General features: G+C 40.8%; 1 protein-coding gene across 1 annotated transcript; it reads left to right on the top strand.

The window, feature by feature from the left end:
- Positions 1–102: 102 nt before the first annotated feature.
- On the top strand, positions 103–18,723 carry HSP90B1 (heat shock protein 90 beta family member 1). The gene is made up of 18 exons (XM_032416527.1): positions 103–301; positions 1,279–1,381; positions 2,205–2,346; positions 3,075–3,191; positions 4,247–4,578; positions 9,148–9,259; positions 9,460–9,579; positions 10,345–10,461; positions 12,730–12,867; positions 12,953–13,030; positions 13,157–13,222; positions 13,694–13,963; positions 14,214–14,459; positions 15,243–15,379; positions 16,973–17,051; positions 17,143–17,298; positions 17,561–17,683; positions 18,428–18,723. Exons 1-18 carry the CDS (start codon positions 253–255, stop codon positions 18,455–18,457), a joined length of 2,415 nt encoding a protein of 804 aa, XP_032272418.1. The 5' UTR covers positions 103–252; the 3' UTR covers positions 18,458–18,723.
- Positions 18,724–23,223: the final 4,500 nt, after the last annotated feature.

The raw sequence follows: 23,223 nt of genomic DNA on the forward strand, positions 1-23,223 counted from the left end.
CTCCGATTGGTACACTGCGGTCCCCCCCACGAGTCCCCATTGGGTAGAGGGGGTGCGTGGTGCGGCACCATTGGTGGGTTCGTGTTTCCCGTCCCCCGCCCGCGAGAGGCTGGGGTGAAAAGCGGCCCGACCTGTTTGGGGGGTAGTGGGCGGACCGCGCGGCTTGTGGTGTGAGGTTCTGAGCCCCGTGGTGGGGGGTGGAGGCGGCTCCTGCGATCAAAAGGGACTTGAGACTCTCCCCGGCCGCGCGCCATGAGGGCCCTGTGGGTGCTGGGCCTCTGCTGCGTCCTGCTGACCTTCGGTGAGTGATCCCAGAGGAGCGGGCACCCCCGGACGCCCCCCCTCCTCAAGCGCGGCCTCTTCTCGAAGGTTCTGGGGGCGTTGAGCCTGGGAGGGGGATTACGGGGCCTCGGTTGGGCCGAGGGGAATCCATCGCCTTTCCTCGAAAGAGGCTCAGGGGAGTTCACGCACTCCTCTTTCTGTGGAAAGGAAAAACGAGAACCGAGAACATTTAAATGCCTTGCAGACCTCCTAGTATTCGCGCTTAGAGGTCTCGACCAACTTGGGGTGGGGCGCCTCTCGGGCTCTTGGTCTCCCAGGAGCCTTGCGGGTGCCTATGCCGGAGGACTTTTGTCGGACGCGGGAGCCTTTGGCCCTCCACGCTTGGGGACACCCCCGCATCCAGTCTGCGAGTCAGAAAGCGGGTTTCCTTTCTTAGGTGCTGGACTGGGGTGTGTGGGGCCCTGAGAAGAAAGACCGTGTCAGCGTGTTTGCTTCACTTTTGCTCGAGCTTCTTAACCTTTCAGAATCTCTTCACTTCTCTTCCGTCGCTCACTTGGGCCCGATTTCAGTTCCTCTCGCCAGTGGTTGCACAAATTCTATTTGTATTCTGACCTGCGATATTGAAGGTCTGAGTTCTGGCATGGTCGGTTGGGCGGCCTTGTCTCGGCCTGCACGCAACACGTGTGACTGTGGAAGGGACCTGGTATCAAATCTGCTAAACTTCATAGAGCATCCGAGGGCCGCTCTTCAGACGCGATGGCAGCCTCCGTATTTCAGAATCTACTGGAGGGCTCAGTACCTGAACTTAAATAAGAAATATACCAAGTTGGGTTTACACCGGGTCTTTAAACTAGTAGATCCATTCTTCCAACCCCACCTCCCATATTAACCACCTGAATTTTGCAACCCCTATTCTTGCCCTGTTTGATTGTATTTCTTCTGAGAAGTACACGAAGCAACGACGGTGCAAGAGTTTTCTGGTGTTAAATCTTTCAGGGTCGGTCCGAGCTGACGATGAAGTCGATGTGGATGGTACAGTGGAAGAGGATCTGGGCAAAAGTCGAGAAGGCTCAAGGACAGATGATGAAGTAGTACAGAGGTTTGTGTTCTTTTGAAACTACACAGACGAGCCCTTATGAACACTGGAATATAGTAGCTTGTTATCTCCAAAGGTCCACATGATGTGTAACACCCCAAATTTAAATACCTAAGAAATGGTCAAAGAAAATGTTAGGGCTATGAGGCCTGTTCATCCCTTAAGTATCTCCTAACTTCCTAACCAGGAATGACTGGTCAGAATGGGATGAATTTCCTTTGAAAACTATTTGGATAACTAGATTGCAGAATATAAGCTCTGTGACTTTCCTAAGACCAGTTGGTTTTATATTCAGTAAGTGTGTAAACTTAGTAATTGTTTTAAGTAACCTCTGCCCCCACTGTGGGGCTTGAACTCCTGACCGCCCAGATGAAGAGTCGCATGTTCTACTGACTGAACCACCCAAGTGCCCCTAAACTTCGTAATTTTTAAAAAGATTTCTCTCATTTGAGCAATGTTTTCAAATTTGGCACCTTGGGACTTAATTGACAATTTTGTAGACCATTAGAGGCCAAAGCTTCCCAGGTAAAGAGGCAGCCCCACATGCGAGGGAACATATAAATAAGTATGACCTTGCTTTTTATTTTTAGTAGAGAAAAGTCGGGTTTATTTTCCTGACAGTTTTAAGAACTGAGTATTATAGCTCAGTGCTAAGGTGGCAAAATAATAGAAATAGTGGGTTAGTAATATTTTATAATAGGTTTCCATTTTACCCTTTTAACCCTTAAGACAATCTCATGAGACCGCTGTGCTTTCATCGTAGATCCTTTGTTTTTGGAGGGAACTAAGTAAGCAATGCAGTAGTTTTATCAACTTTTTTCCTTAGAGAGGAAGAAGCTATTCAGTTGGATGGATTAAATGCATCCCAAATAAGAGAACTTAGAGAGAAATCAGAAAAATTTGCCTTCCAAGCTGAAGTTAATAGAATGATGAAACTCATCATCAATTCATTGTATAAAAATAAAGAGGTAAGTAACATGTGGTTTGGATAATATTTTCTCTCTTGCAATAGCATACTTGTTTACCTTCATAATAAATATACTTACGTAGTAATTTCAAGTAAGTAGTTATTAGCACAGTTTAAATACCCAGTATATATAAAAATTGCTGCTAGATACCTGTGGGGGGGGGGTTAGACATTTTCCTTTTGTCCTTTCCCCTCCAATTATGTTCGTAGTCTGCTAAATAGTGTTAAGGGCAGTCACACACACTAAGCCTTGTGTGTTAATACGTAAAGATCTAGTTTGAGACTAGAGTTTTACTACTCTTAACTAATTCAGGTATCCCTTACAGTTGCTACAGTCCCTGTGGGTAAAGAGCTATACCTCCTTTTACCAAGAGAGTAAAGCCACTTTTGTACCATAGGTTTTATTTCTTAAAGTGTGCTTTTTCAGAGTATAGAAGAGAACTAAATGGGGCTCCTGGGTGGCTCAGTTGTTAAGCATCTGCCTTCGGCTCAGGTCATGGTCCCAGGGTCCTGGAATCGAGCCCCGCATCAGGCTCCCTGCTGGGCGGGAAGCCTGCTTCTCCCTCTCCCACTCCCCCTGCTTGTGTTCCCTCTCTTGCTGTGTCTCTCTCTGTCAAATAAACAAATCTTAAAAAAAAAAAAAAAAAACTAAAATGAGTTTGACATTAAATTTGCTGTTTTGTATATCTTGAAGCTAATCGAAGTGTGTTAAATCTGGCTTCCATTTAGATTTTCTTGAGAGAACTGATTTCAAATGCTTCTGATGCTTTAGATAAGATAAGGTTAATATCACTGACTGATGAAAATGCTCTTGCTGGAAATGAGGAACTAACTGTCAAAATTAAGGTAAGCTTAAAACAAATTTCTTCTTCTAAAGCTAAAAGAATCCTTAGATATGGGGAATCTCTATCAGTCAAGATAGGCCAGGTTATGCTGCAGTAACAAATAACCCCCAAGTCTCGGGGCTTAAATTGGGGTTTAGCAAAATACGGCCTGTGGGCCAAATCCAGCCTACTTGTTTTTATAAATAAAGTTTTACCGAAATACAACCATGCCTATTTATGTGTTAGCTATGACTGCCTTTGTGCTACACGATGGGTTTAAATAGTTGTGACAGAGACCATATGGCCCACATGCCTAAAAATATTTACTCCCTGGCCCTTTTTCAGAAAAAGTTTGCTAACCCCTGGATTAAATAATCAACCACAGGCCACTGTGGCCTTTGCTTTGCATCCTCCTCCCTCCCGGCCGCAGGCTGATTGAGTAGCCGCCATCTGGAGTATAGCTTGTTACCATGGTACAGAGAGCGTGGAGGGTCTCCCATCCTTTAAAGGCTCTAGCCTGAAAGCTACATTCCTGACTCCCACTTGCAGCTCACTGGCCACAACCAGTCACATGGCCTTAATAACCACAAATGAAGGAAGCATATTCCTGCTATGTTTCCAAAAGACAGAGAGCTAGGAATATTTAGTGAAGAACATTGATCACCACAGATTCCAGAAGTCATTCAAGTTTTGAACCTTTTTATTTTCTATGAAAGAAATAGGCACAATATAAAATTTTATTTTTCTTAAATTTTTTTCTTCAAAAATAACTTGTTTTATTTAGGTCTATCTGCTCTTCGACATTTAGGCCAGTCTCTGTCTTCTTTATATTGATACTTTCTCAAAAACACTGAACTTCAGATTATCCTCTATAAAGAAAGATGCTTGCATGTAAGGTGCACGTTTTCTGAAAAGGCCATAAAATACTATATGGAGGAAAATTAACCCAGTTTAGTTTTCTGTATTGGAATTGAGGTGGCCCAAAGCTGGTAATTTCTGAATATATAGCCCAGTATTTACTTGCCATACTGTGAGTATTAAGTGAATAAAACTATCCTATTCTTGTCTTGCTTTCAGTGTGACAAGGAGAAGAATCTGCTACATGTCACAGATACTGGTGTAGGAATGACCCGGGAAGAGTTGGTTAAAAACCTTGGTACCATAGCCAAATCTGGAACAAGCGAGTTTTTAAACAAAATGACTGAGGCACAAGAAGATGGCCAGTCAACTTCTGAATTGATTGGCCAGTTTGGTGTCGGTTTCTATTCTGCCTTCCTCGTAGCAGATAAGGTTATTGTCACGTCAAAACACAACAACGATACTCAGCACATCTGGGAATCTGACTCCAATGAATTTTCTGTAATTGCTGACCCAAGAGGAAACACTCTAGGACGGGGAACAACAATTACGTGAGTATTACTGATTCCTAATAAGTAATCGCCTAGCGAGGATCTTGACTCTGAGCAAACAACTTATTCTGGGCTTTCATTCCTTGCCTATAAAATTGACCTGTTCTCATCGCTTGAGGAAATATTTTGAGGACCTCCTAAGGGCCAGACACAAAGAGTTAAAATGGCTGCTATACATAGAGGGCAAAAAGTTGGAAGGGTTAACTCTTCTAAGGGAGAAGGCAGGTTGGAGGCCTCACAGAAGTGGGTTGATTCAAGATTTCCGAGGAGGCAAGTCTTGGGAAAGAAGCGTCCGACCTGTGGAGGATTGTGGCTACGAAGGGATGGAGGCACAGCATGTTCACAGGATTAAAGAAAGTCCTCTCAGTCGGTGGCACTTAATGATAGAGTTTTTGATTAGCTTTTTTAAGGTTTTCTGAAGATGGATGTGGAGGGTGGCAGGACTGGATGAGAGGATACTCTCAGGGTGACCATTGAAAATACTCAGCTATGGTGGTAACTGCTGCTGGGTGGGGACAGGTTGGAGAGAACAGAGATAAATAAAGAGCTTGAAGAAAGTTAATGAGAGTTCTTCAGAAGAAGATGTCTCCTTTGAGGATGGTTGCAGATTGTTGAACTCAAACTAGTATTTGGTTTAAGCCGGTACCTGTTCCTTGTATAGACGAGGCAGATCTCACGCCCAGGGGCTCTCGGTGTTTATAGCACTGTGAAGTAGAGCAGCTTTTTGACTTTTTCCCCCCAACAAATAGAACAAGGTGCTTAAATTTGCTTAATACTTATGAAATGACAAGTAAATACTGAGCTATATGAAGCTACCAGCTTTAGGCCACATAAAGAAATCCCATTTCAGAGGTAATTTGGCTTGCTAATGAGCAAGGTGAAAATGTGCCTACAGCCTCAACTTTTTTTCTTAGTCCAGTTTTAAATTTTCTCCACATAAGAATTTTCAAGTATTCAGAATATAAGAAAGCATGTATCTATTATTTTGACCAATGTTCTTCACCCCAGAAGGTGAATAGTTCCTGTCTTCATTTTCATAAATGTTCCTTTAGCAAATACTAATTAGATGGGTGCATTTTAGTACTTTTACTAACTTTTCCAATTTACGTATCTCTGCCTTCTTTATTCACAGTCCTATCTCCTGCTCTCATTAGGGGGCATCACTAATAGTTACACACCGGTGCCCTCTCTGTTAGATGTTAAAGGAACATAGGTAAATCTCCTCTAACTACAGTGAGATAGAAAACCATGTCCCAAGAGGGCGGATGTCTTAGGGTGCTAAGAGACCGGTGAGATTATCTAGATGGAAGCTCCATGGAAGCAAACATTCGCTTGGCTGTTGCATTCCTAGAGCCTAACACTTGACTGGCAGATGTTTCTAGGAGTGAATAAGGGTAATCAGGACAACTTCGTGCATGTAGCATGGATGGCTGATGAGTGAGTGAAACCTTACAAGTGCTCTCCCTGAGCAAAATTGCCATTTTTCAAGTCCTTCTACCCCAGCATTTATTCAGCAGATAATCATTTGAGTGCATATCACCTGCTAGGGTTTAGGACTCCGGTAGAGAGTAAGACCAATACAGTGGCTGCTTCCATGTGGCTCATTCTAGTAAAGAAGAAAACCGTGAAATGATTTCAGAGTGGCAAATGCCAGAAAGGAAGCTAGAGGACACTTCCCTTATCAGAAGGACTTTCTGAAATTGTGGTATGTTAGGTTCAGATATTCTAGGCAGGAAGCACAGTATGTTGGAAGTTCCAAAGACAAGAGGCCCATTTAAGGAACTGACAGTCTAGAATGGCCAAAGGGAAAAGGAAATAGAAGGCAAGAAAGTGATGAGGTCAAGGTCCCACCTTACATATATAATTTCATCTTGTATTTGACCAATAAAATAGAAGCCATCAAACAATTTAGTGCCTACCTACTCTTATTCCCACCCCTAAATTAGCCCCTGCTGTACTCTTATGAGAGATTTTGTGAGGATTCAATGAGATCATGAAATTAGCATCCAGTAAATGCTAGCTAGTACATTTGCTTCTGTCCTTCCTACTATGAGGGAGGTATTTTATATTTTTCCCTAAGCTGGTCACTACTTTTTTTTTTTTTTTTTTAAGATTTTATTTATTTGACAGAGAGGGAGAGAGCACAAGCAGGGGGGACAGTAGAGGGAGAGGGAGAAGCAGGCTCCCCACCAAGCAGGGAGCCCGATGCGGGGCTCGATCCCAGGACTCCGGGATCATGACCTGAGCCGAAGGCAGACGCTTAACCATCTGAGCCACCTACGCACCCCTGGTCGCTACTTCTGGTCTGCTGCCTGCCTCCTACCTCCTCAGAGGCTAAGCATAAATTAATTCCAACCCCATCTTTTAAAGTCAGTCCTTCCCACACACTCCTGTTTCCCATGTTCAAGTCTCAGTGGGTAAGGAAGGAGACAGACAGGTGGTGCCGCACCCCCTTATTCAGTCAGGCACTATGACTTTATCCACCACCTTTCCATTGAAATAAGTCACCAGTAATCCCGTTGCTAAATCCAGTGGTTCAAGGTTTTTAAATTGACATTGCTCCCAGCAATAGATTTTCTTTCTTCCTTGGTTTTCCTCTTGTGTCTCCTACATAATTTGCTATCTACTTACCACCATCCACTTAGTACCTAGTTTCCATGACCCTGCATATCTTTTTGTTTCCTTTGCCTGTTGCTTAAATGTTGACAGTATCTCTTTCAAAGGTAACTTACTTTCAGCCCTTTCTCATTATTTTTGTGTTCTTGTGCAGTCTTCCTACCGTGATGGATTCAGCTTCCAGTTCTTGCTCAGGGTTCTCAAATCTCTATTCTTAGTCTGGATCAGGAGTCAGCTGACTTTTTCCTAAATGGCCAGCTAGTAAATATTTTAAGTGTTTGGACAGTGGGATCTGTCATATGTCACAACTCTGATGTTCTCGCTCAAAGGTGCCATAGACAACACATGATGAGGTTGTGTCCCAGTAAAATTTCTTATGGGTGCCAGCCATAGTTTGCCAATCCTTGGTCTAGATGTCTCTACTAGGCTCCACACTCATATATCCAGTGGCCTTTTAAATATCGCTAAGATGTAACCATCAGCTTGAACTTGGATCCACAACTGAACTTTCCTGCAACCCCACGTCACCAGGATACATGTTCTGAAACCAGAGGCTTGGCCACTTCATTAGGCTGTGTCATCATTAACTATCTACCTCTTGGTAATGCTACTAAGCTGTAAACTTTTTGAAGCGGAAGGGGGGACCCATGATACAACATTGGCCATATTTATTTATTGGGAACACAGACATCAAGATGTGGGCTCCCCACTGTGTTTGAGGTTATGTTATGATGTGTTATTTTTGGTGAGTAAAGGAGGGGTTTGCAGAAGGGACAGTAAGGAAGAAGAAGAAACAATGTTGCAATTGTTAGTATTAGAATTATCTAAGCCAGGGCTGTCCATTAGAACTCTGGAAATAGGGGCGCCTGGGTGGCTCAGTCGTTAGGCCTTTGCCTTAGGCTCAGGTCATGATGCTGGGGTCCTGGGATCGAGCCCCGCATCGGGCTCCCTACTTAGCGGGAAGCCTGCTTCTCCCTCTCCTACTCCCCCTGCTTGTGTTCCCCCTCTCGCTGTGTCTCTCTCTGTCAAATAAATAAAATCTTTGAGAAAAAAAAAAAAAGAATTCTTGGGGCGCCTGGGTGGCTCAGTCTAAGCGTCTGCCTTCGGCTCAGGTCATGATCCCAGGGCCCTGGGATCGAGCCCCACATCGGGCTCCCTGCTCGGCGGGAAGCCTGCTTCTTCCTCTCCCACTCCCCCCCTCCTTGTGTTCCCTCTCTCGCTATGTCTCTGTCAAATAAATAAATCTTTAAAAAAAATTTAAAAATGTGACTGACGACTACTGTTTTGGACAGTGGAGATAATGAACAATAAGTCAGATTAATTTTCTAGCTTTTTTAAGGAACATGTTTTTATTAAGTGTTTGTTCTCTATAGGAGAGACTTTTTTTTTTTAAGGTTTTATTTTTAAGTAATCTCTACACCAGACAGGGGACTCAAACTCACAACCCTGAGATCAAGAGTTAGCACACTCTTCCAACTGAGCCAGCCAGGTGCCCCTGGGTTTGCCATCTATGGTAATCCTTTGATTTCTAGAGTAACTATCAGAGTGCATGTCATTCCATTTTTCTCCAGAATGTTTCAGTGCCTTCTTACCTTGAGCTAACTTAACATTTCAGTTCTTCAAATGAAAAAACTAAACACATACACACACAAAAACTAAACAAAAAACCCAGCATATTCAGAAGGTTGGAACATTTGCACTGTTTACTTGGAACTAAGGGTATTTTCCACTTGAGGGACACAAGAAAGATTCTTCCCTCTACTCTACTCATGTTTAGTATCTTTAGCTCACAAACTGTCATTGGTGATAAGAGCTTTAACATGAAAAACGGACCATCCTGGATTACACTGAACTGCTGGCCATTAGCTTTGTGAGAAAGGTACTTAGATGACTTCATAATCAAATCTTTTAAACCAAGGATGTCTCTCTATAAATGTCTTATTTTCTTTTCAGACTCGTTTTAAAAGAAGAAGCATCTGATTACCTTGAATTGGACACAATTAAAAATCTTGTCAAGAAATATTCACAGTTTATAAACTTCCCTATTTATGTGTGGAGCAGCAAGGTAAATCTACACTGATAAAATTTATATGTATTATGTGGGTCTATATTTAAAACTTAAAAAAACAAAGGCTCAGTGTGGTTCTTTTAGTACAGGATACTCAGGGTTTTCTTATTAAAGACCTATTTCTTTTTGAGCTGTAATTGCTTTTCATATTCAGAATTATTAAATAAAAGAATTTAACTGTAATTCTACTTCAACAGACTGAAACTGTTGAGGAGCCCATGGAGGAAGAAGAAGCAGCAAAAGAAGAAAAAGAAGATTCTGATGATGAAGCTGCAGTGGAAGAAGAAGAAGAGGAAAAAAAACCGAAAACGAAAAAAGTAAGTCTGGTTCATCTCCACACTAAAATGTTGTTTAGGACATGTTCGAGAAAACACAACCCCAAGTGTGCACAGACTGATTGGAGTTAAGTTTTAATTCTTCAAGGTCTTTTTTCCTCCAGGTGTTAAAGTCCATAGGCCCAGCTTAAGAACAAGAACTTAAGTTTATTTGCTAGTGTGTATGTTTTCTGCCTGTGGGAAGTTTTAAGTAGCAAGCACAGGTCATTTTTATGCAGTTTTCTGAGTTCTATATATTGCCCAGGACTAGCAGCTTATCATGTTCTAAATTTTAAGATCTTCAAAATCTTTCTACATCGTTTGTGGTAAGATATCAACCATAATGTTAGCTCTCTGGCCTGTTCAGGAGCAGAGTAGGTGGAAGTAGTGGTGGTAGGTTTGAGGAGTATTTATTGTAAGATGTTGGATTGCTCTAAGTTATGAAGTAGGAATAGTTAATGCGTATGTCCTTCTAACCTCAAAACAAATATTTTCAAGAAATAACATTTTAGCTAGTTAATAATGGGAAAAACCTTTTAATTGGCTGTCAGTTATAATGATAACCAGTTGCCTTCTTTGCATTATAGATCAGTCTTAAATGTTGAGAGAAATACTTTTAGATTTTTGATCCCATTGGCAGAGCCATAGGAGATTGGAAGTGTCTTTTGGTGCTTCCCACATTGATTTGAACTGTCCTAAAGTTATGGTTCCCACTAGTATTACTGTTGGTGAATGCTGTGGCTGACTAATCATGTACTGTAACTTCAGGTGGAAAAAACTGTCTGGGATTGGGAACTTATGAATGACATCAAACCGATATGGCAGAGACCATCAAAAGAAGTAGAAGATGATGAATACAAAGCTTTCTACAAATCATTTTCAAAGGTAAATATTATTTTAGAATAAGGTGATGAACATTACTAAAGTAAAAATGTTTTTAGATTGTTTTATAACTATTTCAACACAATTGGTTTCCTTTTTAATCTTGTGTGTTTTATATTACGTATGCATTTTAAGAATTTACTCTGAGGAGGTGTCTGTAGGCTTCACCAGATTGCCAAGGGGTCTGTGTTACAAAAAAGATTAACAGCTACCTACATAGGTAGGTGGATGATTTCCATAAAACATAACTTGTATTGAATGGCTTTTAACGATATTGGCTTTTTTCTATTCAAGAATGAATGCCTTTTATTTTTTTAACTTTATTTGATAGTTGACATACAATGTTACAGTAGTTTTAGCTCTACAGCAGTGATTCAGTATCTCTGTATTCTGCTATGCTCCCCACAAGTGTAGCTGCCTACCATCTGTCACCATACAACGCTATTACAGTGTCACTGACTATACTCCCTGTGCTGTACAGTTTAATCCTATGACTTACTGATTCCGTAACTGGAAGCCTGTATCTCCTTCCCCCCCTTCACCTGTTTTGTCCATCCCCTACCCTCCTCCTCTCTGGCAACCATCAGTTCTCTGTATTTGTAGGTCTGAGTCTGCTTTATGTTTGTTGATTCATATGGCTTTTAACATAACCTTAAAGAGCCTGTTTACAACCTCAAACGTTTATTGTGAGGTCATATGCTTAGGAATCTTTGTTTTGTTACCTGTTTCCTTTTTACTGATCCCTTTTAACCGTAGAATCTAAAACTAGCATTGATTAAGATTGTTTCAAGTTAATATTTCCCCATACAGCATTTTGTACAAAACAAAATATTTAACATGGCTAGATAAAACTTGATTTTCTGTGGTTGTGTTTGTTCTTTAATCTTTATTCCATCTATTGATTCGTTTCTTAACCTTCTTTGTTTTCCTTAGGTTAACATCCAACCATCCCTTAAGTTTTATCTCTTAAAATTGTCCCCTTGGTTCTGCCTCCACGTTTATTCCCATGAACAGTCTTACTGTATACAAATGTAACGTACTTTCATCTAGGACAGCTGTATTAGAAATGTAATCTGAGCTACATATGTGATTCTTTAGAAGATTTTTTAGAAGGCACATTTTTAAAAGTTGAAACAGGGTGCCTGGGTGGTTCAGTCAGTTAAGCGTCTGCCTTCAGCTCAGGACATGATCTCGGGATCAAGCCCCACGTTGGGCTCCCTGTTCAGTGGGGAGTCTGCTTCTCCCTCTCCCCCTGCCCCCCATTCATGCTCGCTCACTCGCACACGCATGCTCTCTCTCTCTCAAATAAATAAAATCTTTAAAAGTTAGGGGACCAAAAAAAGAGTTGCAACAGGTGTAGTTAATTTTAATGTTTTATATTTTATATTTTTATATTTTATTTAACCAACATATCCAAAATATTTTTATTTCAACATGTAATCATTATTTTAAAAAATTAATGACACATTTTGATGTTTTTTGTTGTACTGTATCTTCAAAGTCTGGTTGTCTGTGTTTATGCTTACACGTGCATCTCAGTTTGGATTAGCCACATTTCAAGTGCTTAGTACCCACAAGTGGGTATGGTAATGGATAATGCAGATCTAGGGAATTTGTTTTTTTGTGTGTGGTTTTTTTTTTTTTTTAAAGATTTTATTTATTTATCTGAGAGAGAGAATGAGAGACAGCATGAGAGGGGAAGGGTCAGAGGGAGAAGCAGACGCCCCACTGAGCAGGGAGCCCGATGCGGGACTCGATCCTGGGACTCCAGGATCGTGACCTGAGCCGAAGGCAGTTGCTTAACCAACTGAGCCACCCAGGCCCTAGGGAATTTGTTTTTATGATTTACTTACATACCTCGTTATAGCCACTGCTATAGTCCATATCCCAATGAAAAAGATCTTGAGAACTTTTTGTGGTTGAACAGTACACTCATGAAGTATTGTATATTGTCGTTTAGACAAGATGATTTTTCTACCCTGTTCTCTGACACATGTGGAACCTAGACTCATCCATTCTTCCCCGAGTTTAGGAGATCCAGTGATGCTATTGATGATCAGTGATCATCAGCAAAACCACCATGTCTAGCTAGTTAGAATAGTAGTCTTAACTGTTTCTTTCCTCCATTCCCTCCCCCCCGCTTTTGTTGGTAAGCGAACTTTTTTGGTTAAATAAATGCTTAACTGAATGTGTACCACATAATAAATCATTCAGCCTTTGCACTGCCTTTTTCCGGTGCCTTTCGAATGACTAAATGCCATCTTTCCATAGGAAAGTGATGACCCCATGGCTTATATCCACTTTACTGCTGAAGGGGAAGTTACCTTCAAATCAATTTTATTCGTACCTACATCTGCTCCACGTGGTCTGTTTGACGAATATGGATCTAAGAAGAGTGATTACATTAAGGTGAGCTTTTAAATTGTAAAAACTGAGTTTAGAATTTGAAAGTTTAATTTCTAGAAGGTGACCTTTTTTTTTGGTCTCTGCTTAGCTATATGTGCGCCGAGTATTCATCACAGATGACTTCCATGATATGATGCCCAAGTACCTTAATTTTGTCAAGGGTGTTGTAAGTATCTAAAAATAATGAAGAGGGGGTCATTAAAAACGAGGGATGGAAGTAGTTTTTTGGTTTGTTAGTTTGGTTTTTTTCCAGTTTCTATTGCTCACTGAACTTTCCTTTTGCCGTCTGAAGGTGGACTCAGATGATCTCCCCTTGAATGTTTCCCGGGAAACTCTTCAGCAGCATAAACTGCTTAAGGTGAGTGTTTCTTGGGAAGAGACTAACTACTTTGCTCTTTGATTGGGCTTCAGAGGACAGGCTCCATTAGTGGAGTCACCAGATATTGAGAGTAGTCCTTGGCACTTTAGCTGAAGAACTTAATTTTATTCTGGAATTATTATTAAATCCTAAGAATCTGATATTTTATGAAAGTTTCAAACCTATAGAAAAGTTGAAAGAATTATATAGTAAACACTTATATAAACCCAGTATCTGGTCTAAAGATAGAATAGAAACATTAAAGTGATTTTGTGACTATTTCCACTGACAACTTCGTTTCTGCTCAGTCTGACGTAGGATTGCTTACCATTCCCTGCCTCTTGACAAAGGGCAGTGACGATGCCCTGTCTTTGTAGCTTTCACCACTATTCCCCTGCTGTCTTAAATGTGGTAGGTTCTCAAAAGTTTGAGAGGACGTTCTCTAATAAGTTATTCTTTAATTTTATTTAGGTGATTAGAAAAAAGCTTGTCCGTAAAACTCTGGACATGATTAAGAAGATTGCTGATGAGAAGTACAATGATACTTTTTGGAAAGAATTTGGTACCAACATCAAGCTTGGTGTGATTGAAGACCACTCAAATCGAACACGTCTTGCTAAACTTCTTAGATTCCAGTCTTCTCATCATCCAAGTGACATTACCAGTCTAGACCAGTATGTGGAAAGAATGAAGGAAAAACAAGACAAAATCTACTTCATGGCTGGGTCCAGCAGAAAAGAGGTGAGATGAACTCCCAGCTGTCAGGCATCCTGGTATGTAGCCAAATCTTGAGGAAAAAAATGGTAATAGTGAACTGGAGTCATTATGAGGCCTGGTCAATCACTGGCAGAAAAGTCATTATATTCTCTTTACCTCTTATTTCTCCACCTGTAAAATGGGGTTGTTAGTACTATATAAATGTAGCTACTAGAGGGGAACAAGTATACCAAGGCTAGGCTTGGAAACTTTATCACTTCCCTTCATTTCATAGGCTGAATCTTCTCCATTTGTGGAGCGACTTCTGAAAAAGGGCTATGAAGTGATTTATCTCACAGAACCTGTGGACGAATATTGCATTCAGGCTCTTCCTGAGTTTGATGGCAAAAGGTTCCAGAATGTTGCCAAAGAAGGTGTGAAATTTGATGAAAGTGAGAAAACGAAGGAGAGCCGTGAAGCAATTGAGAAAGAATTTGAGCCTCTGCTCAATTGGATGAAAGATAAAGCTCTCAAGGACAAGGTATTCTTGTGGAAATTTGAACTTGTGAAATTTTAGCATCTGCATTTTCTTTTTTTAAAAAAATTGTCAACAAATTAAACTTTACATCTGGTTACCTTGTAACCATTAAAAAGTTGTAACCATGAAACACAGAACAGTGTTTCATATGGTGGTTAAATTTTGGTGAGGATGAGCTTAAGATTTATAAACTACCAGGGCACCTGGCTGGCTCAGTCGGTACAGTGTGTGACTCTTGATCTCAGGGTGTTGAGTTTGAGCCCCTCATTGGGTGTGGAGTCTGCTCCTTTTTTTGAGAGAGAGGGAGAGTGAGAGAGCACGCAAGCGGGGAGAGGAGCAGAGGGAGCTCGATCTCATGACCCTGAGATCATGACCTGAGCCAAAATCAGGAGTCAGATGCTTAACTGACTGAGCCACCCAGGGGCCCCTACTTTAAAAGAAAAAAAATTTTATAAACTATAAATAATTAAAAAGATAATAGTGGTTATTCTGTATGTGGGTAGTGTTGTTTTTTTCTTTGTAACTGAAAGTTTTCTGTAGTTTAATACTGCTTTTGTAATAACTTAAATTTTTACTGATTACATTTGTCTTATATGTGCTTAAAAGGTGTTTATTTTTGACCAAAAAATTCAGATTATTAAATGACAAGAGTCTTCTAAGAATATGAATAAGAGGTATTTTTATGACCTGCCTCTGTTTATGATCTTACGTGATGAATCCTTAGGTACTGAATGACCTTAATTGTTGGTATTTCCATGTATCTCACATTTGGTTTCTTACCCTAAGATTGAAAAGGCTGTGGTATCTCAGCGTCTGACAGAGTCCCCGTGTGCTCTCGTGGCCAGCCAGTACGGATGGTCTGGCAACATGGAGAGGATCATGAAAGCTCAAGCATACCAAACGGGCAAAGACATCTCTACAAAGTAAGCATCCTTGGGAAGGCCCCTGGCCAGGTGTTCATGCTTGTCCTGCCTTCCTTTAGCAGATGATGCCGGCTTCTGTACAAGGAGCTGACGGGTGTTAGGTGTCCCCCACTTCTGCTCTATGTTAGATGAGACAAGTTTACAGAGGGATTCCTCTGGCATTAGATTGATAAAGGAGAGCTGTTGGGCTCATGACTTACTTTACGGTATTTTTATACACAAATTTCTTAATCTGTGACATACACTGTGTTTATTTTTGCACTCGATTATATGCTTGGCCTGGTGTCTGGTCTTCTTTGACATTTTTAGATACTGATAGTTACAGATGAGGTTAATGACAATGACGTTTGCCAAATGAGTTCGTCCTTTTTAACTATCTCCCCTTTCCCCAAATAGTATGCCCCACAAAATAAAGGGTAAAGGACCCATGAGTTAATAAGTTTATGAACTAAAGGGCTAAGTACTGGAGGTACACTGGGTCTTGAGTATCCTTTATTTCCAGGGAATATATATGTCAAATTTATATTTTAATGTCACAGCAACAGTTTTAAAAATGACTTCTTCCCTGCTTTCATTCTCCCTTCGCCCACCTGGAATGTCTTATTTGCTCTCTGATCCTCATGTTTCCCCAAGGCCTAGCTTAGGATTCTTCTCAGAAGTGTAGTCTCTGTTGTCACAATTCCAAAACTCTATTTATATCTTTTTATATAAAGTGTATTTCATATTTAGTGAGACGCCCCAACGTTAATGTTTTCACTGTGAAATGCTGAAATGGCATCTTGCTTCCATGTCTTGCCCCCTGCCCCCGAAGACTTTACAGATTATAAAATTCAGGTGGAGAACAGGTTTCTGCTTCTACCCCATTGCAGCAGTATAGTCGCCTTTATATAAATGTCCATTTATTTCAGTCCTTTATTAACGGGAAGTTACCTTACATTCAGCAAACACGCACCTCCTGTGTCTGTACACCTGGCGGTCTAAGTAGACATCACTGCTGTCTTTCTGCCATTCAGACCAGTCAGGATAACAGATCAAGTCATAATCTTCTAAACGCTGCATGTGTAACAGGTATACCAAGGTAGGGCTAGATGTAGGTCCTCCCTCTCCTCAGCTGTAGAACGGAGAGCAGTCACAACTGACAGCAGGAAGCCACACGTGATGAAAGGTAGATTTAGAATGCATTGAGAACCGAGCTCCGAGAAAAGAAACAATTTGTCCTGGAACCATATTGGTGAAGGCATCATGAAGAAGGTAGTAACTGATCAGCATGCAGAGGCTGCCTAGAGGTTTCAGAACTCTGTGCGAGACCGAGCTGCAGTTAAGGAAGTGAGAATAAATTAAGGGGATGAAGACGACACTAAATCCATTCATCCACTCACCAAAGCTGTAGGCACTTGAGATGCCTTAGTAAATAGTTCTCTTTATTGCACTCTTCCATCGCACCTTGCCCATCTCCATTTAAAAGGCAAAGCATGGTGTAGTGATATATTTTTTTCCAAGCGTTCTCTGTAATTTTAAAAATGAATAGAACACGGGAAATGTATGGACCCTGAAATTTGATGTTTCTTAATGTTCATTTTTACCCCTTACCAGTTACTATGCCAGCCAGAAGAAAACATTTGAAATTAATCCCAGACATCCCCTGATCAAAGACATGCTTCGACGGGTTAAGGTGAGTAATATTGCAGCCATACTCCTTTGTCTTTTAATTGAAATATTTTGTACCTTTTAATATTAATCAGATGTCCCTTCCTCCATTTCAGGAAGATGAAGATGACAAAACTGTTTCAGATCTTGCTGTGGTTTTGTTTGAAACAGCAACACTGCGGTCAGGATATCTGTTACCAGACACCAAAGCATATGGAGATCGAATAGAAAGAATGCTTCGCCTCAGTTTAAACATTGACCCTGATGCAAAGGTTTGAAATAATTTATGGAATATTTGAATCCCCCAGTGTCACACACTGCTAGAATTAATAAGAAATTCCTCTTTTATATCTTTTTTTTTTTAATCTGTCTCCCTTTGTTAGCTTGACTGTTAACTCTGATTAGCAGATTTACTCTGTAGTCCTGGATAAAACAGGAGTGAAGTTAATTATAATGTTATACATTTAAATGAACAAAGTGAAAATACACCCAAGGTATTGGATCCATTAATGAGCTCATAAGTGTTGCCCTTAGGTGGAAGAAGAACCCGAAGAAGAACCTGAAGAAACAACAGAGGACACCACAGAAGACACAGAGCAAGACGAAGAAGAAGAAATGGATGCAGGAACAGACGAAGAAGAACAAGAAACAGTAAAGGTATAGCAAGTCAAGAATGGGGCTTGCATTTTTAGTTCTTGGAAAATTAGGCAAATTTTTATTTTTAGTTCTGGCGTTAGGACTGCATAGCTTCCAGAAGTCAGACTTCAGGAAATCCGCCAAAAAAATATGCATCTAATGTCAAGTTCAAAAGCTGGAGCACGTCCATTTTTTCTCTAAATGAAGTATATGCTTTCATCTTCCCATTCCTTTTGTTCCTGTTTTAGCCAACCATTGTTGAGATCTTGTTAAACAGATTTTTTTTTTTTTAAGATTTTATTTATTTATTTGACAGAGAGACAGCGAGAGAGGGAACACAAGCAGGGGGAGTGGGAGAGGGAGAAGCAGGCTTCCCGCTGAGCAGGGAGCCTGATGTGGCGCTCGATCCCAGGACCCCGGGACTGTGACCTGAGCCGAAGGCAGACGTTTAACGACTGAGCCACCCAGGCGCCCCTAAACAGATACTAAGCCCACCAGGCTTCTGTATTTGCCACCTGCGTCTGCCTTACTATATAGCAGCAGTAGGCCAATTTTCAAATCTTGATAATTTGTGTTCAGGGGCCATTGATCTTACTATTGAGTTCTGAATTATTTTGCAGATTAATAGGTGAGGTTCTGGCCTACCTATGAAGTAATGAATTACGCTGGGCCCATTTCAGTTGTTTTTTTCCACACATGAACCTTCTGTGAGCTAAGATTTTTTCTGCTGGTTTTTAATGTCTTCTGATTTTTCTCTTTTCACAGAAATCTACAGGTGAAAAAGATGAATTATAAATTATACTCTGACCATTTGGATCCTGTGTGGAGAGGGAATGTGAAATTTAAGTCCTTTCTTTTGGGAGAGACTTGTTTTGGATGCTTCCCCCCAGCCCCTTTTCCCCTGCACTGTAAAATGTTGGGATTGTGGGTCACAGAAAGAAGAGGGTTTTTTAGTTGAATTTTTTTTAACATTCCTCATGAATGTAAATTTGTACTATTTAACTGACTATTCTTGGTGTAAAATCTTGTCATGTGTATAAAAATAAAAAAGATCCCAAATACTCAGCGTCTTGCTTGTCTTCATAAAGATTGTACAAACTTGGCGGATTTTTTTTTTTTTTAATCCTGTGTTTCGGGGGTTTTTTTCCCCTTAAAAAAGGAATTTGTACATATCACAGAAGTCTTTTTTAGATCCAGTATTTTTAAAAAGTCACCTATATTAAAGACAATGTTCCTTACAGAAGAATTCCAAATAATATATGCAGATATTCCCCCTTCCAGGAGGTGGGGCTTAATTCTCCTTTCCTTTTTCAAAGTGGGCTACACTTAGTAGCTGTCCTCTGGAGTATGGAAAGGGGAAAGTAGTAACTTTGTAGCAGAGAAACCTGGCAGGCACTACCTTAATGCAGTGGCCAAGGTTAATATCCCCAGTGATGTCCTGTATCCCCGATAGGATGTGGTAAGAAGGGTACTGCCATCTCTACCATCAGACAAACCCATGCTATATGAACAGTACTCTTCCAAAGTTTCAAGGTCAAAACCAAGGACAGAAATAGATTGAAGGAGACATGGCAACTAAGTGCCTTCATTGCCTGGATTAAACTGGCAAAATTTAATCTGGAGTATAGTTCATGGTTCTTGGGCTTTGACCCGTGGACCAGCATTCATGGAAACAGGAAGGGGACATGGAGCCTCTGTACTCACTTTGCAGTTTTCCTGTAAATCTAGAGTTACTCCAAAATAAGGCTGTCTTTCAAAATGCCCATAATCCTACAACAGATAACTAGATATTGAGTGATGATCCTCATCAGGCAATTATTTAATTTCTTTTGAAATGTATTATTTATGGGAGAAACAGGTTTCTCTAATTTCACTAATTGATAGCCATCTGAAATGGTAGTCTATTTTTTAACTGGCTAGGGAGAGAAAACCTCAGTTGTGTATTCAGAGATCATGTGTGTGAGAAAACTCTATGGAAACCAACTTTATGTACTATAAAGTTTTGTTAGGGACTAGATTTTCCTGATAATTTAGTACCCTCTTCTGGGCTTCTTTTATTTCTGTTTGTTGTATGTATCCTACTCCTCCCCCCAAGCTATTTTTCTAGAGTTAGTTTGCAATAATCACTTTGAAATCTAATTACTTGACTTTAAAAATCTTTTTTTATAAGAAATACAATGGGAGCTCAGTCATAGGGAAACATGCTGTAGTTAAGACATAGCTTCCTTTCATGATACAACACTATTAGCTATTAGTCATAATATTTGTTGCCAATTTTTTGGCCACCATAAATTACCATTTTTAATAAAGACTGCTGTATAGAAATTAAAGCCATCAGATTGCATTAAATTAATAGCATCTGAAACTTGCTCCTCAGCATTCTCCAATTACAAATTCTGAGATTGTTTCCAGCAGGAAGCTTAGAAAGCATCCTACTCCCTCAGTTTTGGGTAAAAACAGCTATGTCATATACATCTTGCACAACCACCGTTTGACCCAATTTAATGACCAAACACCTTGCAACTGGTCTATCTTGGGTTGTTTTTTCCCACAGCTTTATTAAGGAATAATCTATTACTACTTTTAATTTTTGGTTTGTGTCAGTCACAGATTTGGTTCTCCAAGAAGCACTGAAATGGAGTTTAGTATACAGGATGTTTTTAAGGAATGCCCTTAGATCAGCACCTGTGGAAGGAAGGAAGGAAATGGGATGGAGCAGAGGGAGGTGAGAAGCAATGTAGGTCCAAAGAGCCCCAGTCAACTCAGAGGGAAATGAGCTAGAACAGGCCCCTCAAGAACTGTACTGAATGGCAGAAGGTGTGGCTTTGAGCAAGGCCACTCTCTTGCTGATAAAATCCCTGCAGAAGCCAAGACAACTGAAGGCTGCTCAGTGAGAAGCATCCAGTGCCTTTCCTCAGGGAATCTATTAATGCATTTTCATGGCCGCCACAATGCATATTTTTCACAATAGGGGTCAACGTCAAAAAAGGATACCTTGGTGAAAGTCACTTAGAATCATTAGAATCAGCACTTACTGAAATGATGGCACTTTTACTTTCAGTACATTTTTAATAGCTAGAAAACCAGTTTTCTGCCTTCATAAAAACCATTGTCTTGTAGGAGAGGTGGATTCAAATCATGACTTTTTCTCTCAACAGCCAGACCAGTCACTCTGTACATGTAAATGAAAGGTATGGGATGGGAAGGGGGAGTGCCTTTAAACTATGGTCCACTGCATTCACCCAGGGCATGAGGGACCTCCCACTGTGCACAAACTGGCCCCAAGGGGCCGATCCTTTCTTCCTCCAAAGGGTGAGCAATGCCCCCAGCCCTTTATTCTGGAAAGTGATGGAGGTGGGGGGCTCTCCTCACTGATAGCTACAAAATGCATTATCGAAGTTCACCAGTTCATCGTGTTCATATACTAGAATTAGGGGAGAAGTAGAATTTGTAAATGTTCGTTTAGCCAAGAAAAAAAAAAAAACTGCACCTAGTAAATTCAATTGATGAAACTAGTTCAGAGTTAAAAAAACAATTTTATTATTGATTTGTACTAAATCAGGTATCCTTCCTGAAACCTTTGGGAATTCATATTATTTGAAGGAGTGAGGCACCAAAGTTAGAATTACTGAGTTTGAGTTTTGGAAACCATTTTTTAATTCCTTCAACTAAAAAAAAAAAATTGTCAAACTTCTTCCAGTCTGATATAAAAACCCTTCCAACTGGCTGTGGCAAGATTCACCATTTGTATAGAATTTTTTTTAAGAAAAAAAAGTATTCAGGGACGCCTGGGTGGCTCAGTTGGTTAAGCATCTGCCTTCGGCTCAGGTCATGATCCCGGAGTCCTGGGATCGAGTCCAACGTCGGGCTCCCAGCTCAGCGGGGAGCCTGCTTCTCCCTCTGACCCTCTCCCCTCTCATGCTGTTTCTCTCTCTCTCTCTCTCAAATAAATAAAATCGTTAAAAAAAAAATTAAAAAAAAAAAGAAAAAAGTATTGAGGGGCGCCTGGGTGGCTCAGTCGGTTAAGTGACAACTCTCAGTTTCAACTCAGCTTGTGATCTCAGGGTCCTGGGATTGGGGCCGGTGTCAGGCTACATGCCTAGCACAGAGTCTGCTTGGGACTCTCTCTCCCTCTCCCTCTGCCCCTCCCCGCTGCGCCTGTGCACGCTCTCTTCCTCTCTCTCTCTCAAATAATCTTTAAATTAAGAAAGAAGAAAAAGAAAAAAGTATTCAATTAATGGCAGTTATGAAATTTGATGCAGAGAAATAAGTCTCATGCACAAGGTCACAGTAAATATCAGAAAACAACCAGTCTCAACTCAAAACTCTGTTCTCCAGACCTTTCCCTGGAGTGGGCCACTGCTCACCCATCACAGAAATACAGGGGCACCTGGGTGGCTCAGTCGGTTAAGCGGCTGCCTTCGGCTCAGGTCATGATCCCAGGGTCCTGGGATCGAGTCCCACATCGGGCTCCTTCCTCAGCGGGGAGCCTGCTTCTCCCTCTCCCTCTGCCTGCTACTCCACCTGCTTGTGCTCTCCCTCTCTCTATCTCTGTCAAATAAATAAAATCTTTAAAAAAAAAAAAAGAAAGAAATACAAATCCTCTTCATGTGTAGAAGAATTTGATAAGATACCAAATAATATGGCAGCAGAAAAGAGCTTGTATATAGACTGGAAATAAACCATTTCAGTTAGTTGCTTTATACCGTTAAACTGAAAAGGGTACTTACTATGGAAAGTAAACCAAAAACATTTTGTTTGCACTTCAGGATTTAAGATTTCAACAATGACCCCAAAGATTTATGTGATGTAGCAATTTGCTAACTGGCTAAGAAGCAAGCCTAGATGTTATCTTTAAGAATGCAGAATTCTGAAAAACTTTTGGAAAAATTGCCCTAAATAGAAAGCCAACTGCTCTATAAATTACTTTTGTCCTTTATTTATAGACTCAGAGAAGAGTTGAAATATTTGTATTAGTTTCCTAGGGCTGCCATAACAAAGTACCACTAACTGGACGGCCTCAAACAACAGAAATGTATTCTCTCAAAAGAGTTCTGGAGGGCAGAAATCTAAAATCCAGGTGTCAGCAGGACCATCCTTTGAGATTCTGGCTAGAATTCCCTCCCTGCCTCTCTCTGGCTTCTGGTGGTGGCTCTCCATCCCTGACATCCCTGGCTTACATCACCCCAGTTTTTGATGTGTCGTCACATGGCGCTCTCCCTGTGTGTTTGTCTTTACATGGCATTTTCCTCTTATGAAGACACCAGTCATATGAACTGGATTAGGGACCCACCCTAATGACCCCATCTTAACTTCGTTACATTTACAGGATTCTATTTCCAAATAAGATCACATTAACAGGTACTGGGAGTTAGGACTTCAACATCTTTGGCGAGACGACACAATTCGCCCCATAAGCTAGCTCATTTAAGCTTTTCAATTATTTTAAAATATAGAATAACTACATGAGGGGCACCTGGGTGGCTCAGTTGGTTAAGCGTCTGCCTTCAGCTCAGGTCATGATCCCAGGGTCCTGGGATTGAGCCCCGCGTCGGGCTCCC

Source organism: Phoca vitulina, unplaced genomic scaffold, assembly GCF_004348235.1.
Source record: "Phoca vitulina isolate PV1807 unplaced genomic scaffold, GSC_HSeal_1.0 scaffold19, whole genome shotgun sequence".
Lineage (NCBI taxonomy): Eukaryota > Metazoa > Chordata > Mammalia > Carnivora > Phocidae > Phoca > Phoca vitulina.